This window comes from Narcine bancroftii, chromosome 3 (genome assembly GCF_036971445.1).
Source record: "Narcine bancroftii isolate sNarBan1 chromosome 3, sNarBan1.hap1, whole genome shotgun sequence".
Classification (NCBI taxonomy): Eukaryota; Metazoa; Chordata; class Chondrichthyes; order Torpediniformes; family Narcinidae; genus Narcine; species Narcine bancroftii.
Window position 1 is genome coordinate 48,293,670 of NC_091471.1, and position 17,169 is coordinate 48,310,838.

General features: G+C 39.2%; 1 protein-coding gene across 4 annotated transcripts in view; it reads left to right on the plus strand.

Annotated features, from left to right (window-relative positions):
* The window catches only part of malt1 (MALT paracaspase 1), a 122,959-nt gene that overhangs the window by 38,484 nt on the left and 67,306 nt on the right, over positions 1 to 17,169 (plus strand). For all 4 annotated transcript variants that reach the window (XM_069924020.1, XM_069924018.1, XM_069924016.1 and 1 more), the window contains exons 3-5: positions 767 to 933; positions 6,877 to 7,001; positions 13,625 to 13,772. In XM_069924020.1, coding sequence (XP_069780121.1) covers positions 767 to 933; positions 6,877 to 7,001; positions 13,625 to 13,772 — 440 coding nt within the window. The remainder of the gene's footprint in view (positions 1 to 766; positions 934 to 6,876; positions 7,002 to 13,624; positions 13,773 to 17,169) is intronic.

A 17,169-nucleotide genomic window follows, 5' to 3' on the forward strand; every position in this document is an offset into this window, starting at 1 on the left:
GGTTTTCTGGATGATAATCTCTTCCTTTCACGTCACCACAGAGTTCCTTTTTGTTTTCCTTATTTCAAGTGAAACATGAGACAGCCAGTCCTCTCCTCTCGCATGAACTACAAGGGCTTCGACCAGGCGGTCTTCCAAAAGCTTGTCAGCTTGTCCTGTTTCAGTCCCAGCAACTTGTGTTGGATGACACTGTCAAATGATCTCTGCTTCACTCTCTCTCACACACTCTGAGACTGAGAGAAAGCCTCTCTCTGCTTGCAAAACCACATGATCCTCTTACAACAGAAAAATTCTCCTGCAGACAATAGTGGTTCCAGCCTGCCCTTTCATCTGTTGCCTTGATAAACAATAATCCATTAGTGACATCTTTTAAGCACTCTTCAAAACTCTTGCAAAAAGGTGTGAGAAGCCACTATGTCTAGCATAGCTCCAGTATTTCAAATAAGATCTGCTTTAAAGTGTTTGCATGTGACCTACTCTAACAAACCTTTCTCAATTTATCTCCCAAAAAACATTTCTATATACTCTGTCACATTTCAAGAATTTGGCTCATCTACACTTGTAGTGACATCAGTTTTTCTGGGATTAGAAAGGATACATTGGTCTCAGAAAGATTTACCAAAATGATACCTGGATACCAAAGTTTGAATTACATTAGGAAGAAGTAATATAAGCTTGTTGTTTATTTTTTAAAAAATGATTGGATCTACTTTGTCAATTTCTTTCACAATCTCAAGGATGCTACATGTAAATATTCTTTCCCCAGTTCGGAGGACATAGACAAATGCTCACTGAAAACGCTGGACACTGATGGAAGCCCCAGTCGAAGTTTGCTCCACCTGATGGGCAACAGGGGTGTGACTGTGAGGGACCTCTTGGATTTTCTTCAAGATCTGGGACATACTGAGGCTTTCCAGCTTCTCAAAACTTCAGGTTGGTTTCCTTGTGTGTTCACAATGCTAAATTATCCTGATTTTAAGTGTTTTCTGCCTGACTGAAATAGGAATGTTTGTGACTTATGACATATGTTACTATATACCTTTGTAGTTGTTGGCTTTGAACCATTGTGAAAATGAGTGGTCAAAGGAAATACAGTAAACCTTTACCTTTTTTAACCCCTGGCATTTGGCACCTATGGGGGATTGGTAGTTGCCTGATAAGTGTATTTTCTGGTTGCTAGAGACTTACCCTTACCATGCTCAACTAATAGACCTAAAAAGAATAAACAGTTTAAAAGGCAAAAATACTATACTGTACATAAACTGAACAAACTTCATTTAAATGAATATAAAAACCATAAAACATTTTACTTTATTTCCAGTTACATTTTTCAAAAAAACATTGAACTGTCACTGCATCTACAGATTCCTTCCTCTCTACGGAGCTGCCAGAAAGATGAACATTAGAGATAATTAACCCCACCTTCTCAACTTTACAGATAAAGCTTCTGATAGGGGAAACTCTTGCTAATCAGGGATAAGGAGACACTTGAAGAGAGTCATCTCCCCCATTGGTGAGCAGCATCAACCAGCTCTCCAACCTGGGCGATACCATTGCTCTTTGAAACAACTTTATTTGAATGGCTGCTACAAGCAAAGCACGACCAAAGCATTCTGGTGGCTGAATATTTGCTTCCATCTTTACCAAAAATTTGTGTTATTTCAGACAACATTTTCTTCTACAATTTTAAGCTTGTATTAATTTTTATCTACTATTTTACTCTTAGTTTTTTTTTTTGCTGGATACTTTAATTCCAGATACTAGGGGTTTTACTGTGCTTCTTTAAAGTGTAAGGTTACCTTTAATGTGTGAATTAGGACCTCATAGAGATTAGAGTAGCTGGTTCTATATGTGTACAGTGTAGAGTGGAGGCTCAGTGCATGAGTATTAAATATCAAGTAACTTACCCAAAGATCGTAAAAGTTTGATGTTTTTTTTAAAATGTATTCCAGTTCAAAAAGGGCCTCTATCAAGCAATTTCTGATGGCTGAGAGGTACTTTCCTGAGGTCCTTTGAAGAGTTTTTCTAGTATCTCTGATATTTTCTGTTGGCCACTTAGCTTGTCTACTTTGGAAGTCTTCAAGTTTTAAAAGATCACGTTGAGAGCAGGCCAGATTAACTATTAGTGTAGTAAATAAATAATTTTGAGAAAAATGCTAACATGGCAGAATGCAAGGAAATATTCTACAAAATGATCACTTAGTGAATAATGAATGCAAGAAATGCAAGAAAACTTGTTTCTCTCAATTTTTCTCTCCTTTCAGCATTCTGAAGGGACTGTTCCCTCTGTGACTACCTGGTCCACTCTTCCATCTTCATCAATCACCCCCTTCTCACAGCTAGGAACCCTTTTAATCTCCTTTCATACTCATCAGGGAATTAAGCAGTCTATTTAGGTGAAGCAGAAATTCATTTGCATTTCTTTCAATGTGGTGTACTGTATTTTGCATTGTGGTTGTGTATCTATATTGGAGAAATCAATGCCATTTGGGTGACTACTTTGCTATATACCTAGTACCTAGATTTCTATTTTTTTTAAAAATTCTGGCAGGATTAAAGACAAGGTTAGCAGGCATAGGGAACTTTAATTTTTGAGTGATATTGGTGATCTGGTTCAGAAGAAGAGAAAGTTGTATAGTAGGTAGAAGCAACTACCTTTGGGTAAGTTACTTGATATTTAATACTCATGCACTGAGTGCATAGAGCAAATGAAGAGTATAAAAAATAAACCTCAAGAGAGAAATCAGGAATGCTAAAAGAAGGCACGAGGTTGCTTTGGCAGACAATGTGAGGGAAAATCCTAAGGGTTTCTACTGGTATATTAAAAGAAAAAGGATAGTAAGGGGAAAAATTGGTCCCCTTGAAGGTCAGAGTGGTCAACTTTGTATGAAGCCAAAAGAGATGGGGGAGATCTTATTTTTTTCACTCAGGAAATGGGCACAAGGTCATGGGAAGTAGTGAAAATGAGCAGTGAAATGCTTGCTGTTTTAAGGCAAATGAGAGTGCATAAATCCCCAGGGTCTGATAAGGTATTTCCTCAGACCTTAAGGGAGTCTTGTGTAGAAAATGCAGGGGCTCTGGCAGAAATATTTAAAATGTCCTTTGCCACAGATGTGGTGCCAGAGGATTGGAGGATAGCTCACATTGTTCCGTTGTTTTAAAAAAGCTTCAAAAGTGACCCAGGAAATTATAGGCCGATGAGCCTCACATCAGTAGTAGGTAAATTACTGGAAAGTGTTCTAAGAGATTGGATACACAATTATTTGGATAGCCAGAAACTGATTAGGGATAGTCAACATGGCTTTGTGTCATGTTAAACCAATCTGATAAGAGTTTTTTGAGGAGGTTTCCAGAAAGGTTGATGAAGGAAAGGCTGTGAATATTGTCTACATGGACTTTAGAAAGACCTTTGATAAGGTCCCACATGGGAGGTTAGTCAGAAAGGTTAGACCCTAGGTATTCACGGTGAAGTAGTGAAGTGGATTCAAAAATGGCAAAACAGGAGAAGCCAGAGAATAGTGGTGGATTATTGCTTCTCAGACTAGAGGCCTGTGCCTCAGGGATCGGTGCTAGTTTGTTTGTCATCTTTATCAATCTGGATGATAATTTTGTAGATTGGATTAGCAAGTTTGTAGATGACATTAAGATTGGCAGTGTTGTGGACAGCGAAGAAAGTTTTCAAAGCTTGCAGAGGGATCTGAACCAGCTGGAAAAATGTGCTGAAAACTGGCAGATGGAATTGAAAGCAGACAAGTGTGAGATGTTGCATTTTGGAAGGGTAAACCAGGAAAGGACATGCATGGTAAATGGTAGGGCACTGGGGAGTGTGGTAGAACAGAGGGATCTTAGAATACAAATACATAATTCCCTGAAAATGACATCACAGGTGGATAGGGTTATAAAAAGAGCTTTTGGCATATTGGCCTTCATAAATCAAAGTATTGAGTATAGGAGTTGGGATGCTATATTAATGTTGTACAAGACTTTGATGAGGCCAAATTTGGTCTATTATGTGTAGTTTTAGTCACCTAACTACAGGAAATATATCAATAAGATAGAAAGAATGCAGAGAAGATTTACTAGGATGTTGTCTGGACTTCAGGAACTGATTGACAGGGAATGGTTAAACAGATTAGTACTTTATTCCCTGATGCATAGAAGAATTAGGGGAAATTTGATAGAAGTATTTAAAATTATGAGGGAGTTAGACAGAGTAAATATAGATGGGCTTTTTCCACTGAGGGTAGGTGAGATACAAATCAGAGGACAGGGGTTAAGATTGAAAGGGGAAAAATTTAGGGGGAACTTCTTCCCACAGAGAGTGGTGGGAGTGTGAAATGAGCTGCAAGCTTAAGTGAATGCAGACTCAATTTTAACATTTAAAAAGAATTTGGACAGGTAGATGGATGGTAGAGGTATGGAGGGCTATGGACTGGGTGCAGTCAGTGAGACTAGGCAAAGAAAAAATGGTTTGGTGTGGACAAGAAGATTCAAAGGGCCTGTTTCTGTGCTGTAATGTTCTATGGTTCCAAGTTTATTGTCACATTATACCTGGTATAGTACAGTTCCATGGGCAGTGTCACAAGTCACCCCTATCATTCATATGGCTAAACAAAGTAGCAGGGGAAGAGCATGGTTACAGAGCATAGTGTTGCAATGAAAAAGATTAGTTATTACATTGGCAAATGCAGCATGAGAATGTAGTTGAGGAGATCCTGATAACTATGGAGAAGAAGCTGTCTTTAAGCTTGTGGATGTGTGCTTTTACACTCTAGAATCTTCTCCCTGATGGGAGGGATATAACTTTCAGTATATTGCCTGCCTTACCTAAGGAGCAGGATGGGTTGATGGGGTCAACAGACAGGAGGGAGATTTGTGTGATTCTGAACTGTATTCACCACCTTCTGTAGTTTCTTCTGATCTTGGACTTTCATACCACACTGTGATGCAACCAGCTTGAATGCTTTCAGTGGTGCACTTCTAGAAGTGGTTGTGTGACCGAGGAATGTGTCAAACTTCCCTAGTCCTCTTAAGAAAGTAGACTTCTTGTACCTTCTTGAACATTGTGTCAGTGTGTTTGGTCAAGGTCAGGTCATTGGAGATATTTATTCCCAAGAGCATGAAGCTATTCTACTGTCTCTACTTCAGTGCCATTGATGAGGATGGGTGTGGGCTCTACCCATCGTTCCCCCGCCCACTCTCCTGAAGTCAATGATCATCTCCTTTGTCTTGCTGATTTTGAGAGAAAGGCCTTTATTCTGGCACTATAAGGCTAGACTTCCAATCTATTCAGCCTACAACTGTGGTATTGTCAGTGAACCTAAAAATGGCGTTGGACTGGAATTTGGCTGTATGTCTGTATGAATATAGGGATTATATCAAAGACCTGAGCACACATCCTTGAGAAGCTCTGGTACTGAGTATGTGAATATGGAGTAGATCCAGCTGTCCATCGTCACTGATTGTGGTCTGTTAGAAAAGAAGTGGATCTACTTGCAGAAGGGGATGCTGAAGCAAAAATCCTGAGGTGTGGGGATGTTTGTTGGAGACTTTAGTATACAGGTGTTTCAGGACTGAGTGGAGGGCAAGGGAGATGGCATCTGCCATGGATGTTGCGGTGTTAGGTGAGTTGAAGTGAGTCAAGTCTGAGTAGGAGGCTAGAGTTGATGTGATTTATGACCAGCCTTGTAAGCACTTCATGATGGATGTCAGAGCCACCAGTTGGTAGTCACTGAGGCCAATTATAGTTTTTCTTCTGTGAGTAGGATGCTGGCCTTCTCAAAACAGATGGGAACTATGACCTTTTGCAGGGAGAGTTTAAAGATATCCATGAATTTAATTTCTCTGCCAGCAGAACTGTTTAGGGTCTCAGGGTATGTCCAGTGATTCAGTCCATGTCAGCCGCTTTCCACGAGTTCACACTCTGGAAGACTGACCTGACCAGCAGCAGTGAATGTGGGTGCAGGAACACATGAAGTGGTAGATATGAATGTGGCTGCCTATTCAAAGTGAGTAGAATGTATTTAGCTCATTGAGAAATGTTAAGTTGATGGATATTATGCTGCCTGGACTTTCTTTGTGCTCCATGATAGAATGCATATTTGTCATTGTTACTGAGTATCTGATGTTCTCATGGAATTGAGCCTGCTGCACTACTGATTCTTGGCTTCCCTGATGGCCTTGCAAAAGTCATCGTTCCCTGGTGGCCTTGCAAAAGTCATCGTTCCCTGGTGGCCTTGCAAAAGCCATCGTTCTCTGGTGGCCTTGCAAAAGTCATCATTCCCTGGTGGCCTTGCAAAAGTCATCGTTCCCTGGTGGCCTTGCAAAAGTCATCATTCCCTGGTGGCCTTGCAAAAGTCATCGTTCCCTGGTGGCCTTGCAAAGGGTCATATCTATGTTCAGTCTTGAGTTTCCTACCTCCTTCATTCTGTCTTACTCTCACTTTCTGTCTTTGGTTTCTATTTGCTTAATGATGTCTCCCAAATGTTGGAAGAAAAGCACTTTTTCCTCAGTTCCAGCCAGTTAAAGCCCTTGGATTTATCGTCTTCAGGGATTCTGCCAATTTTTTTCCCCACAAATGTGGTTTTTCCATTCTATTTCAATTGATCACATTTTGTTTCTGTCGTTTTGTTCCACTGCCTGTTTTTCAAGTAATCGTTACCTCGATGACTTGCGTTTCCAGTCTATCAACAGCTTTGTTTTCTCCAACTTCCCCTCTCTGCAACTATAAAATGTCCTTGCTTTCGTACTCTTAAAATTAATAATGTTTTTTTTCCACTGAGACATTGACTGGCTTTCCTGCCCTGGATGGGTGCATGGATTTCAAATGTTTTACACTCTGCATTAATTTGGTCCATTTGGTCCTTTTTTTTCCAGCCTCATTGAAGATTCTCGTTCAGCCAGTTTCCCAGGCAGTTCTGGCTGGCCAGGCAGTGAGACTCTATTGTGAAGCAACAGGGCATCCGAACATTGAATATCAATGGTTCAAGAAGAACATAGAGGTGATGCATACAAAATAGCTTTCATGGCATTTAATTTCACCATACATTTGTTGTTAATTTTTTTTTATCCTCTGCTATTCTCCTGATGATATAACATTAGAATTAAAATCCTGCTTAACTCTGAAGCCTGTTTTCGCTCTATTTAATTGATTCCTCTCCAAAGCTTGTTAGTGTTGTAGCAGGATATCATCAATATAATGGGCGATTGACATTCTGAGGGAAGTTGATTGGGTGTTAATTGAAGGAGATTAACTGTGGTAGATACTTTGCTTTTGTTAGTTGGAATTTTGAATACTACATGTGTGCGTTATATGCATGTGCGCATTATACGAAAATATTTTTGTACAATTTATGATTTTATGCATGTTATATATGTGTGTGTGTGTGTGTGTGTGTGCATTATATGAGTGAAAATATGGTAATTGTAAATGATATTGATTATATATCCCAAATTTAAATAATGAATTGTCTACCATATCGACAATTATTTATCATTTTCCCAATGTAGCCCAGCCTACCTATAGAGTTAGGTCCTTGACCAATCCAGAACCAAACCATACTGGGAGAGTGCTTGTTCGGCAGACCCAGTGGCAGGATTTGTAGTCAGTGGCGAGTATTGTCATCATGCAGCTGACCTTTAACTTAAATCAGAGAAGTGCTTCGATTGGGGACTTCTAATGGTAGCTGAACAAAATCATTTGTGGTGAAGCTATACAAGCGTTAATTTCAAGCCTAACCTTGTGCAAAATACAGTATTATTAACCCAACACAGTTATTTGTGAAGGTAGCAAAATTGATTTCTGTCTCTTTCTTGTTAATTGGATTTTTTTAAAAAAATTGAATTAATTTCATTTGTGTTTGGACTTGTTTGGAATTAAAGAATGTTGATAACATGGGGGTGTGGCCATGCGAAAGACTTAGACAGACATGTTTTTGTTGAGCTCTCTGTGAAGGTGGTTAAAACTTGAAAATCAAGATGTTCTTATCAAAAATGGATAAAGCTGGGACAAAGAAATCAAGGCAACTGAGAACAAAGAATAAGGAAGCTCCTCTTCAACCGGGTAAGTAGAAAAGAGAATGGTGCAAAAATGGTGACGGGACCGGCAGAACTAGGTAAAACTGAGGAGTCGGGTCAAGAGCTGAGCATCATCCTGAAAAAGATGGAGAATTTGGGTAACCTGTTCATAAGTGTTGAAATGGTGATTGGAGAGATGTCAGCAAAAAAATGAATGAAATAGAAGAGATCGTTGAAGATCGGAAGGAGAGTAGAAGGTGAATTGACAAAAATGCATGAAAAATGAGGCTCTGGAAAAAAAACGGAGTTGAATAAACAAGGACTGCTTGACAAAATTGATCATATGGAGAACTTCAATGGATGGAACAATGTCTGAATTATTAGATTAAAGGAAAGAATTGAGGGAAGAGACCCAGTGAACATTTTTTTCAAAAATGGATTCTACAAATGTTGGAAAAAGACAAATTTGGAGAATAACTGCACATTAAGAGAGCTCACTGAATACTTGGACCCAGAAGAGCTGGTGACCAGAGACCGAGACTAGTTCTGGTGAGGCTTTTCAGCTACAGAGAACAGTACTGAATTCTGGGAGCAGCATATAACTACTCTTAACCGAATAATGGCCCGTCCTAGGTTGATCATGAAAAGGTATTATTTTTTCAAGACTTCAGCCTGACCCTGATTAAACAAAGAAAAGAATTTGAAGATGTGAAAAGAAAACTATGTGCTTAAAAACTTGAAATGCTCAATAATATATCCTGTGACTTTGAGGGTGAAGTAGCAGAAGGAAACTGGTGATTTTTCAAGACCAAGAAAGGCATAGAAGATTTTCTGCAAAGTTTCTGTTTAAAAAAAAATTGAGAAGGAGAGGTTGTGAAAATATTTATAGTGGAACGAAGTAAAGGTTGTATTTTTAATTTTGATTAAACTCTTGTATTTATAGTTTCAAAGTAAAAAGGTATAGTAATATTCACAGAGAGCTCAGTAAAAGGGAGAAAAAAAATCTGTGAAAAGTAGTAGCAGGGTGGAGACTCTGGTCTAAAAGGGAGAATGGTGCCTGAGAGATTATGTGGTCTTCAGTAAAAGGGAGAAAAAAAATCTGTGAAAAGTAGTAGCAGGGTGGAGACTCTGGTCTAAAAGGGAGAATGGTGCCTGAGAGTCACTATTGGGGCAGGGACATGGTGTGTTTTTCTTAAAGGGGAAGGATCACTTTACTATTTAAAGAGCCCAAGTGATTTTATAGTTAAAAAATTGTTTTAAAAAATAATATGGATAGAACATTGAAATTTATTAATTTTAATGTTAACGGAATTAATTGGATGTTGAAGAGAAAATGGGTCTTGGCATACCTAAAAAAAATTAAAGGCAGATGTAGCCATTTTACAAGAAACACATCTTACCAAATTGTAACGTGCAATATTAAAAAGAGGATGGGTGGGGCAAGTAAGATCATATGCATTTGGATCAAAAACAAGAGATGTAGCGATTTTAATTAATAAAAATATACCAATGATAATGGAAGAAACGTTAATGGATCAAGCTGGAAGTCTTGCAATGGCACATTGTAGAATATTTACACCTCAAACTATGAGGATGAAATCTTTATGTCGAATATCTTTATAAACCACAGGGGTAAGACAAAATATAATATTGGAGGAGATTTCAATTTTTGTTTAGGTCCAATATTGGATAAGTCAGCGAGAACAATAGCAAGGGCGAAAGCTGCAAAAATGACATTATCTTTTATGAAGGAATTAAATTTAATTGATATATAGAGGTGGCTCAACCCCTTAGAAAGGGACTATTTGTTCTGCTCAAGGGTTATATGACTCACATACAAAGATTGACCTATTTTTAATGTCAAAGTAGAGTGGTAAAAGCAAAGTATTTAGCAAGATTTTTATCAGACGAAGTATGTACAAGATGTCATCTTAAATGCTACCTGACTAAAGAAGATGGATTTTTGTGAATTTATTAAGAGATAGAAATAATTTTTGAAAACAACAGACAATAATTTTCTAATGTGGGATACACTTAAAGCTTACTTGAGGGGACAAATTATTTCTTATACTAAAAATATTAAGAGAGAATATGTGAGAGAATTAGAAGGTTTAGAGAAGGATATAACAAAATTGGAAAAGGAATATCAGATAACAGTAACACAAGAAAAATATAGAATATTAGAGGATAAAAAGTTACAATATAATACAACTGCAAAAATATAGAACAGAAAAATGATACTAAAAGCTAAACAAAAATATTATGATCCAAGAATACTACATGATTCATCCTGAATTGAATCAAGTTTCTTGAGTGATATTTTAGCTGCACATATCCATAAATATGGAGTCTTATTCCAAAGGTTAGAAATGGGGATTAGGGCAACAGCAGATACCAAACTTATCCTTTCCATATAGCTATTCTATATAAATAAATACCTGATCAATGGTAAGTAAACAAAACATGGAATTGCATTGATAGATGCTTGTCTGTTGGTGAGGACTTGGTTGTTCAAAGGGACCTGTTTCCATGTTGTATGAATCTCGACATGATGTTATTTCTCTTCTTTCTTTTTCAATATTTTTATAAACATTGAAATTTCACATCCAAAAATACAGAATACATTTTGATATATGTTAACATTTAAAAAAAAATACATCACACTTAAATCATATAATTTCATCAACAGTTTTAATCAAATGGATTATATTGTATTGATATTATGTTATTTTATTATAAAAAAGGAAAATCTAACCCTACAACCAAGAAATAAGCTGTGTGGCCAAAAATAAAAGAAAGAATTTTTATCAGTGTGATAAATTACCTCATTAGTCCACATTTCTACCTTCATAACAAATCAAAGGATATGAAAGCAAAAAGCATCCCCCTGAGTTTGAAAATTTACATTCAAATTGGAAATTGAGCATGTCATGATGTTGAGGAATCTGGTAATGATAAAGCTATTGAAAATCAAGGGGACCCTCTTTTGAGCAATGGTCATTCTGCATCATTTCTGAGGGCAAAAATGTTGCACATTTCAGTGCAAGTAAGGGAATATGGCTGAAGTGTGTTCACTTGTCAGTTTTATTGTTATACATGGGATATGCAACTTCTGCATAAACTGTTCTTCACCCATGATCAGAAATGTGGCACAGTGAAGGATTGTGCACATCTGTAATTGCAAATTCTACAATTTATGGAGTAATTGAATCTTAAAATTATCTTACTTTTAAATCTTAGTATCCAGCCTAATTTGAATGTTGGCATTCCTCTTCCCTTCATTTGCTTTTGTTATTTGTCCTTCCTCTTCTGTTTTATTCCAGATGGACTAAAGAAAATATAGAATTTTTCAATATATAATTCTGGCTTAATTTATATTCTGTTCAAAAAAAAAGCTTCATATCTCTCGATTGTTGTCCTCTAGCTCTTTGTGTCTATAAAAAGAGACTGACCACCCCAACACACAACAAATCTTAGTCATAGACTATAACCAGGCCTGCACCATGAAAACTCTGCCCAACTACCACCAGAATGTAACCTACTGTGCCAAAGATCCCAGCACACTCAATTGCTACTACACCAAGAAAAGCAAGGCCTACCATTCATTCCCTAGACCGCAATTTCGCAAGTCTGGTCACCTGCCTGTGCTCCTTCTGTCATAATACAGGCAGATCCTTAAAAGAGTGGCTGTGGAGATCACAACAGCTAGAAGGTGAACACAGGAGGCTGAGGAACAGTTATAGGACTTCCTTGAGTCAATGGATTGAGTGATGTTCAAGAACTCAGCTGAGAATCTGATTGATTACGCCAGGGCTGTCACAGACTTTATCAAAACAGCTGTAAACCAGTGTGTCCCCACCAAATTATGCAGGGTTGTCCCCAATTAGAAGCCCTGGATGAACAGTGAAATCCAGAGCCTGTTGAAAGCCAGATCAGAGGCATTTCACTCTGGAGATCAGAAGGAGCAGAATGATCTATGAAAAGCCACCTCCTGGGAAAAGTGGGGTTTCTAGTCAAAAATGGAAACAACAAAGGAAACCCAATGGCTGTGGCAGGGCCTATATTACTTAATCTGCTGCAAGATCAAATCTGGTGCAATGTGAGACGACAAAGCTTCACTCCCCCTCCACCCCCATGTGCAAGGACAGGATCCCCCTTGTCCTCACCTACCACTCCACTAGCCTCTGTGACCAATATATCCTCTTCTGCCATTTCTGCCACCTCCTCCATGATCCCTTCACCAGGCACATATTCCCTTCTCTCCTCTCTGCCTACCACTGGAACTGCTCTTTCTATGACTCCCTCATCCACCTCCCTTCCCACCAATGTCTCCTTGGCACCTAACCCTGTGGCTGCAGGAGATGCTTCACCTGTGCCAGCACCTCCTTTCTCACCACCATTCAAGGCCCCAAGCAGAGGTCATCTGCTGCATCCAGTGTTCCTGTTGTTGTGGTCTCTACATTGGAAAGATTTGGCGCAGACTTGGAGATTACTTCATTGAGCACCTCTGCTATGTCTGCCACAATAGCATGGCTCTCCCAGTGACCACCCATTTCAATTCCCCATCTCATTCCCTTACTGACATGTCTGTCCATGCAAAAATTGCCAGACTGAGGCTAACTGGGCAAATTGGAGAAACAACACCTCATCTTCCATCTGGGGATTCCCCCATCATCTTCATCTTCCCTTGTCTCCTTTCCCTCCCTCCATCCCCCTCTCTCTCTTTCTTTCTTTCTTTCTCTCTCTCTCTCTCTCTCTCTCTCTCTCTATCTCTCTCTCTCCCCCTCTCTCTCTCTCTCCCCCCCCCCTCTCTCTCTCTCTCTCTCTCTCTCTCTCTCTCTCTCTCTCTCCCTCTCCCCCTTTTCCCTGTCTTCATCCACAGACCAAAACCAGTTCTCACTTTCCTCCTATCATAACCAATTAACACCTTTTTGTTGGTCTGGAGTCTTCCCCCTCCCATTCTTATCCTTTTCTCTCCCAATCTTTATTGAGAAGCCTGCTTGCTTTTTGCTTATGCCCTGAAGATGGGCTTAGGCCTGAAATGTCAGTAACATATCTTTCCCTCCTATGGATGCTGTGAGACTGGCTGAGATCCTCCAGCATTTATGTGTGCTTTTATTTGAAAACATTCCACTTGTTTTTTTTTCTAAAGGCAGTTCCATCTGCACTCAAGAAGTTCCATTCCATCAAGGATAAAACAGTCCTCTTTATTTGGGTCAAATGTACCACCTTGAACATTCACACCTGCAATCATAATGGATGTTGTGAGTAAAGTCTGTAAAATGCCCAGCCCTTGCATGGGCTACTCCCACAACAGTTCTCAAATCTGTGACATCTGCACTAAGAAGGATAAGGGTAGGACATAGCTGGGAGTATCACCACCTGCAGGCTTTCCTCCAATTTAAAAACAAATACCATTGAGGCTTGTAATCTTCCACCATTCCCCATGTCTAAAACCTGGAACTCAGCTTCAGAAGTAGGCTACAGTAATTCAAAGAGGCTGGCCATTGCCTCCTTAAAATGGGCAATAAATGTTAACCTGACTCATGATGCTCCCATCTTGAAATCACTTCATTATTTAACAATGTATGTTTTTGTTGAAAAACAGGTTCCAAATAGTAACAGCCCAGAGCTTGTGATTAATCCAGTCACCATTAATGACACGGGATGGTACATCTGTAGAGTCAACAGTGGCTGCATTTTTGAATTCAGTCTCTGGGCACAACTGGAGGTGTATAATTTCAGTGCTGCTTGTGGTGAGTTACATTCTCTGTTAGAAAATTACATTTGGTGTAAAATATAGTATGGCTCATATTCCATAGACCTGCTGCTGAAATAATTATTTAATTCTCGATATGGTTCATCAGATAAATGGTTTCTTTTCAGATTTGCAGGCAGTTACTATTGGGGTACTACAGTTAAAAGATCAAACCAGCATCCACAAAGAAGGCATATCACACAGGGATAAAGATGAACAATTACTTTATTAACAAAAAACTCACCTTCAAACTTTAATTCAAATCCCCCCCCCCCTTTATAACAATGCCCACTGGTTACTATGCAAATCTCTGTAACAGTGTAAAACTAATAAATTCCCCAGTCTAAATATAACTTATGTAATTAAAGTCTAAGTTATATTTCCAACCAGCCCACAGAAAAACTTAGACACAAAACAACACAAAACACGTAAGACTCACAAAACTTCGATCTCAACCGAAGCAAAGATCATAAACAAAATTCAGTTTGTTTGGTAAACTGAAGCCAAAAGATCTTTGAGAGAGAGGGAGAGAGAGAGAGAGAGAGCACAAAATTCTAAGTGGTCTTGTGTTGCTTGCAGAGAGAGGAACCACTGGCTTGGTCCGGATCCTTCTGGCTGCCTTCGGAATGTTCATCCTTTTAGAAATCCCAACATTCTAAACTCTCCTCCAGACCATGACTCATGATCTGGGCCTTCTTCCACTCCACAGCACCACCCAGTGGTGGTTTATCATCCAAGTCCAGAAATTTTTAGATAATTTTCTGCACATGCTCTCTCTCAGCAGTCCATCTTCACCTTGGCTCTCTAAGGCAAACTGTCACTTTTTAACATAAAACCACACAACACATAGGCCAATACTCAACACAGAACTCTGTAACACTACAATGTTCTGTGTTGGAACCCCAGCTGTTTACAATACATGTTAATGATCAAGATAAAGGAATTAAATATGATATCTCTTTAAGTTTGCAGAAAAGACTAAGCTAGGTGGCAGAAATGTGGACAAATTAGGAGAGTGGGCAAATGCACTGTAGATTCACTATGTGTAGGTTATCCACTTTGGTAACAATAATAGGCAGGGAGCTTACTTACATTTCTCTCTTTTGTATGCATTTCTTTTCTTAAGTACTTTTTTTTTGCACTACAGATAAGTAGAAGTTCTGTCTGGCCTTCAGGGTTGCATGTAATGTTACGCATGTACTCTGAGAATAAATTTCAATTTTGAGGTGCAACAAGACCCTGGGGTTATGGTGCATCAGTCATTGAAGGCTGAATTACAGGTACAATAGGCACTGAAGAAAGCAAATGGCATATTGGCCTTTGCAGCAGAATTTTGAAGATAGAAGCAGGAAGGTCTTACTGGAGTTCAGGCCTTGATGAGGCCAGACTTTGAGCACTCAAAACAGTTTGGTTTCTTCATCTAAGGAACAGTTGTACTCATTTGAATTTAGAAGAAAATGAAGTCCTGACAGGGCTAGACAGGTTAGATGAGGATGTTGGGGAAATTCTGAATAAGGATAAAGGAGACGTCTTTAAGACTGAAAGTCACTTAAAGTTGTGAACCTGTGGAACTTCCTACCACAGAAAGTTGTGTCCAATTCAATAAATAGCAGTATATTCATAAATGAGTTGGATGTGGCCCTATTGGTTAATGGAATCAACAGGTATGGAGATAAAGAAAGTCAGGGGAGCAAAACCTAGTCCTCATCGAGAGCTCAGTAGTGGAGAGGGTTAAGAACTTCAAAATCCTGGGTGTCAACATCTCTGAGGATCTGTCCTGGAGCCTCCATGTTGATGCAATCACTAAGAAGGCTCACCAGTCCCTATACTTTGTGGGGTGCTTGAGGAGTTTCAGTATGTCATAAAAGACTCTCGAAACTTCTACAGGTGTTCCCAGGAGAGCATTATGGCTGATTGCATCACTGACTGGTATGGAGGTGCCAATGCTCAGGACAAGCAAAACTCCTGTGGCATCACAGGCACCAGTCTTCACTCCATCGATGTCATCTACAATAGCGGTGTCATACGAAAACCGCCTCTTTCCTCAAGGATCCCCCACCAACATGGCCATGCCCTCTTCACTCTGCTACCATCGGGATAAAGGTTCAGGAGCCTGAAGACGAGCACTCAGTAGCCTAAGGACAGCTTCTTGTCCACTGCCGTCGGATTCCTGAATGAACAATGAACCATAGACATTGCCTTATTTGACTTTTTTTTTTGCACTATTTTTAAAATTTATTTTGTAAGGTGGTTTATAGATAAATGTCTGCACTTTGATACTGCTGCAAAACAACAAATTTTGTGACCTGCTCACAACAATAAATTCTGATTCTATTATCGTACTTGGACTAACAGCATAAATTCCATGGCTACAAAAGCAATTCACAGGGTTGAGTTGCTGCAGTAATTGATTTTCCTCCCAACATATCAAAACCTTTCCACATCTGCAAGGAATGCAGAGGAATAATTTCCTATTGTCTGGATGAGTGCAGAATCATCGACAATGAAGAACCTTGATATTGGCCAGGCCAAATGAGCCTACTTGATTGCTACCATATCCATTAATATTTATTCCCTACTATGTGGTGTGCCATCTACAAATGTACTGCAGTTACTTGCCCAGGTCCTCTAACTGCACCTCTCAAAAATGAGACCTCTATCAAGAAGGTGAAAGGGTTTTCTTGCTCATTGGAATGCAATCACTGCAAGTTCATAACCAAGTCTTACAGAATCCTGACTTGGAAATAAATCACTGGTCTTTCATTATCACTGTTTTAAAATCACTATTATGGGAGTACCTTCACCAGAAGAATTACCACAGAGAAAATTCAGCATGATTAGAAATGGGCAATAATTGCAGCTCTTGCTGGTAAGACCCATATACTGAAGATGGGATAAATAGGAAATTGATCATGACTAGGCCAGGAGTAAGTGTACTACAATTAAATAAGGAGGCAATAGAATATGTTAGCCAGGTTTGACTGACTGGGAATTTGCTGGGAGGTGGGTGCTCATGGACATTGCGTTGATAAAAGATCAAATTTGGCTGTGCTTTCCAGAGCAATAAACACCTTCAGAGTCATGTTGACAGAGGATTAAACATAAAAGGACAGGCACTGATTTATCATCATTCTTCATTTTAAATCCACCCATGTCACCATGGCTCTTCCACTTGTTGCTTACCTAACACCTGTCATCCCCTTACTTTATTTCCCTCAACTTAGATTTGCAGAACATAGAAACAAGTCCTTAGCCCCCCTCCCTCATCCCATGCCAAACATTATGCATATCTAGACTAATCCTATTTAACCTCATGTGGTCCCTTAGCTTTCTACACTTTGGCAATTCAGGGGCTTCTTTAGATGCTTAAGTATTGTGAGAGTATCTTCCTCCAT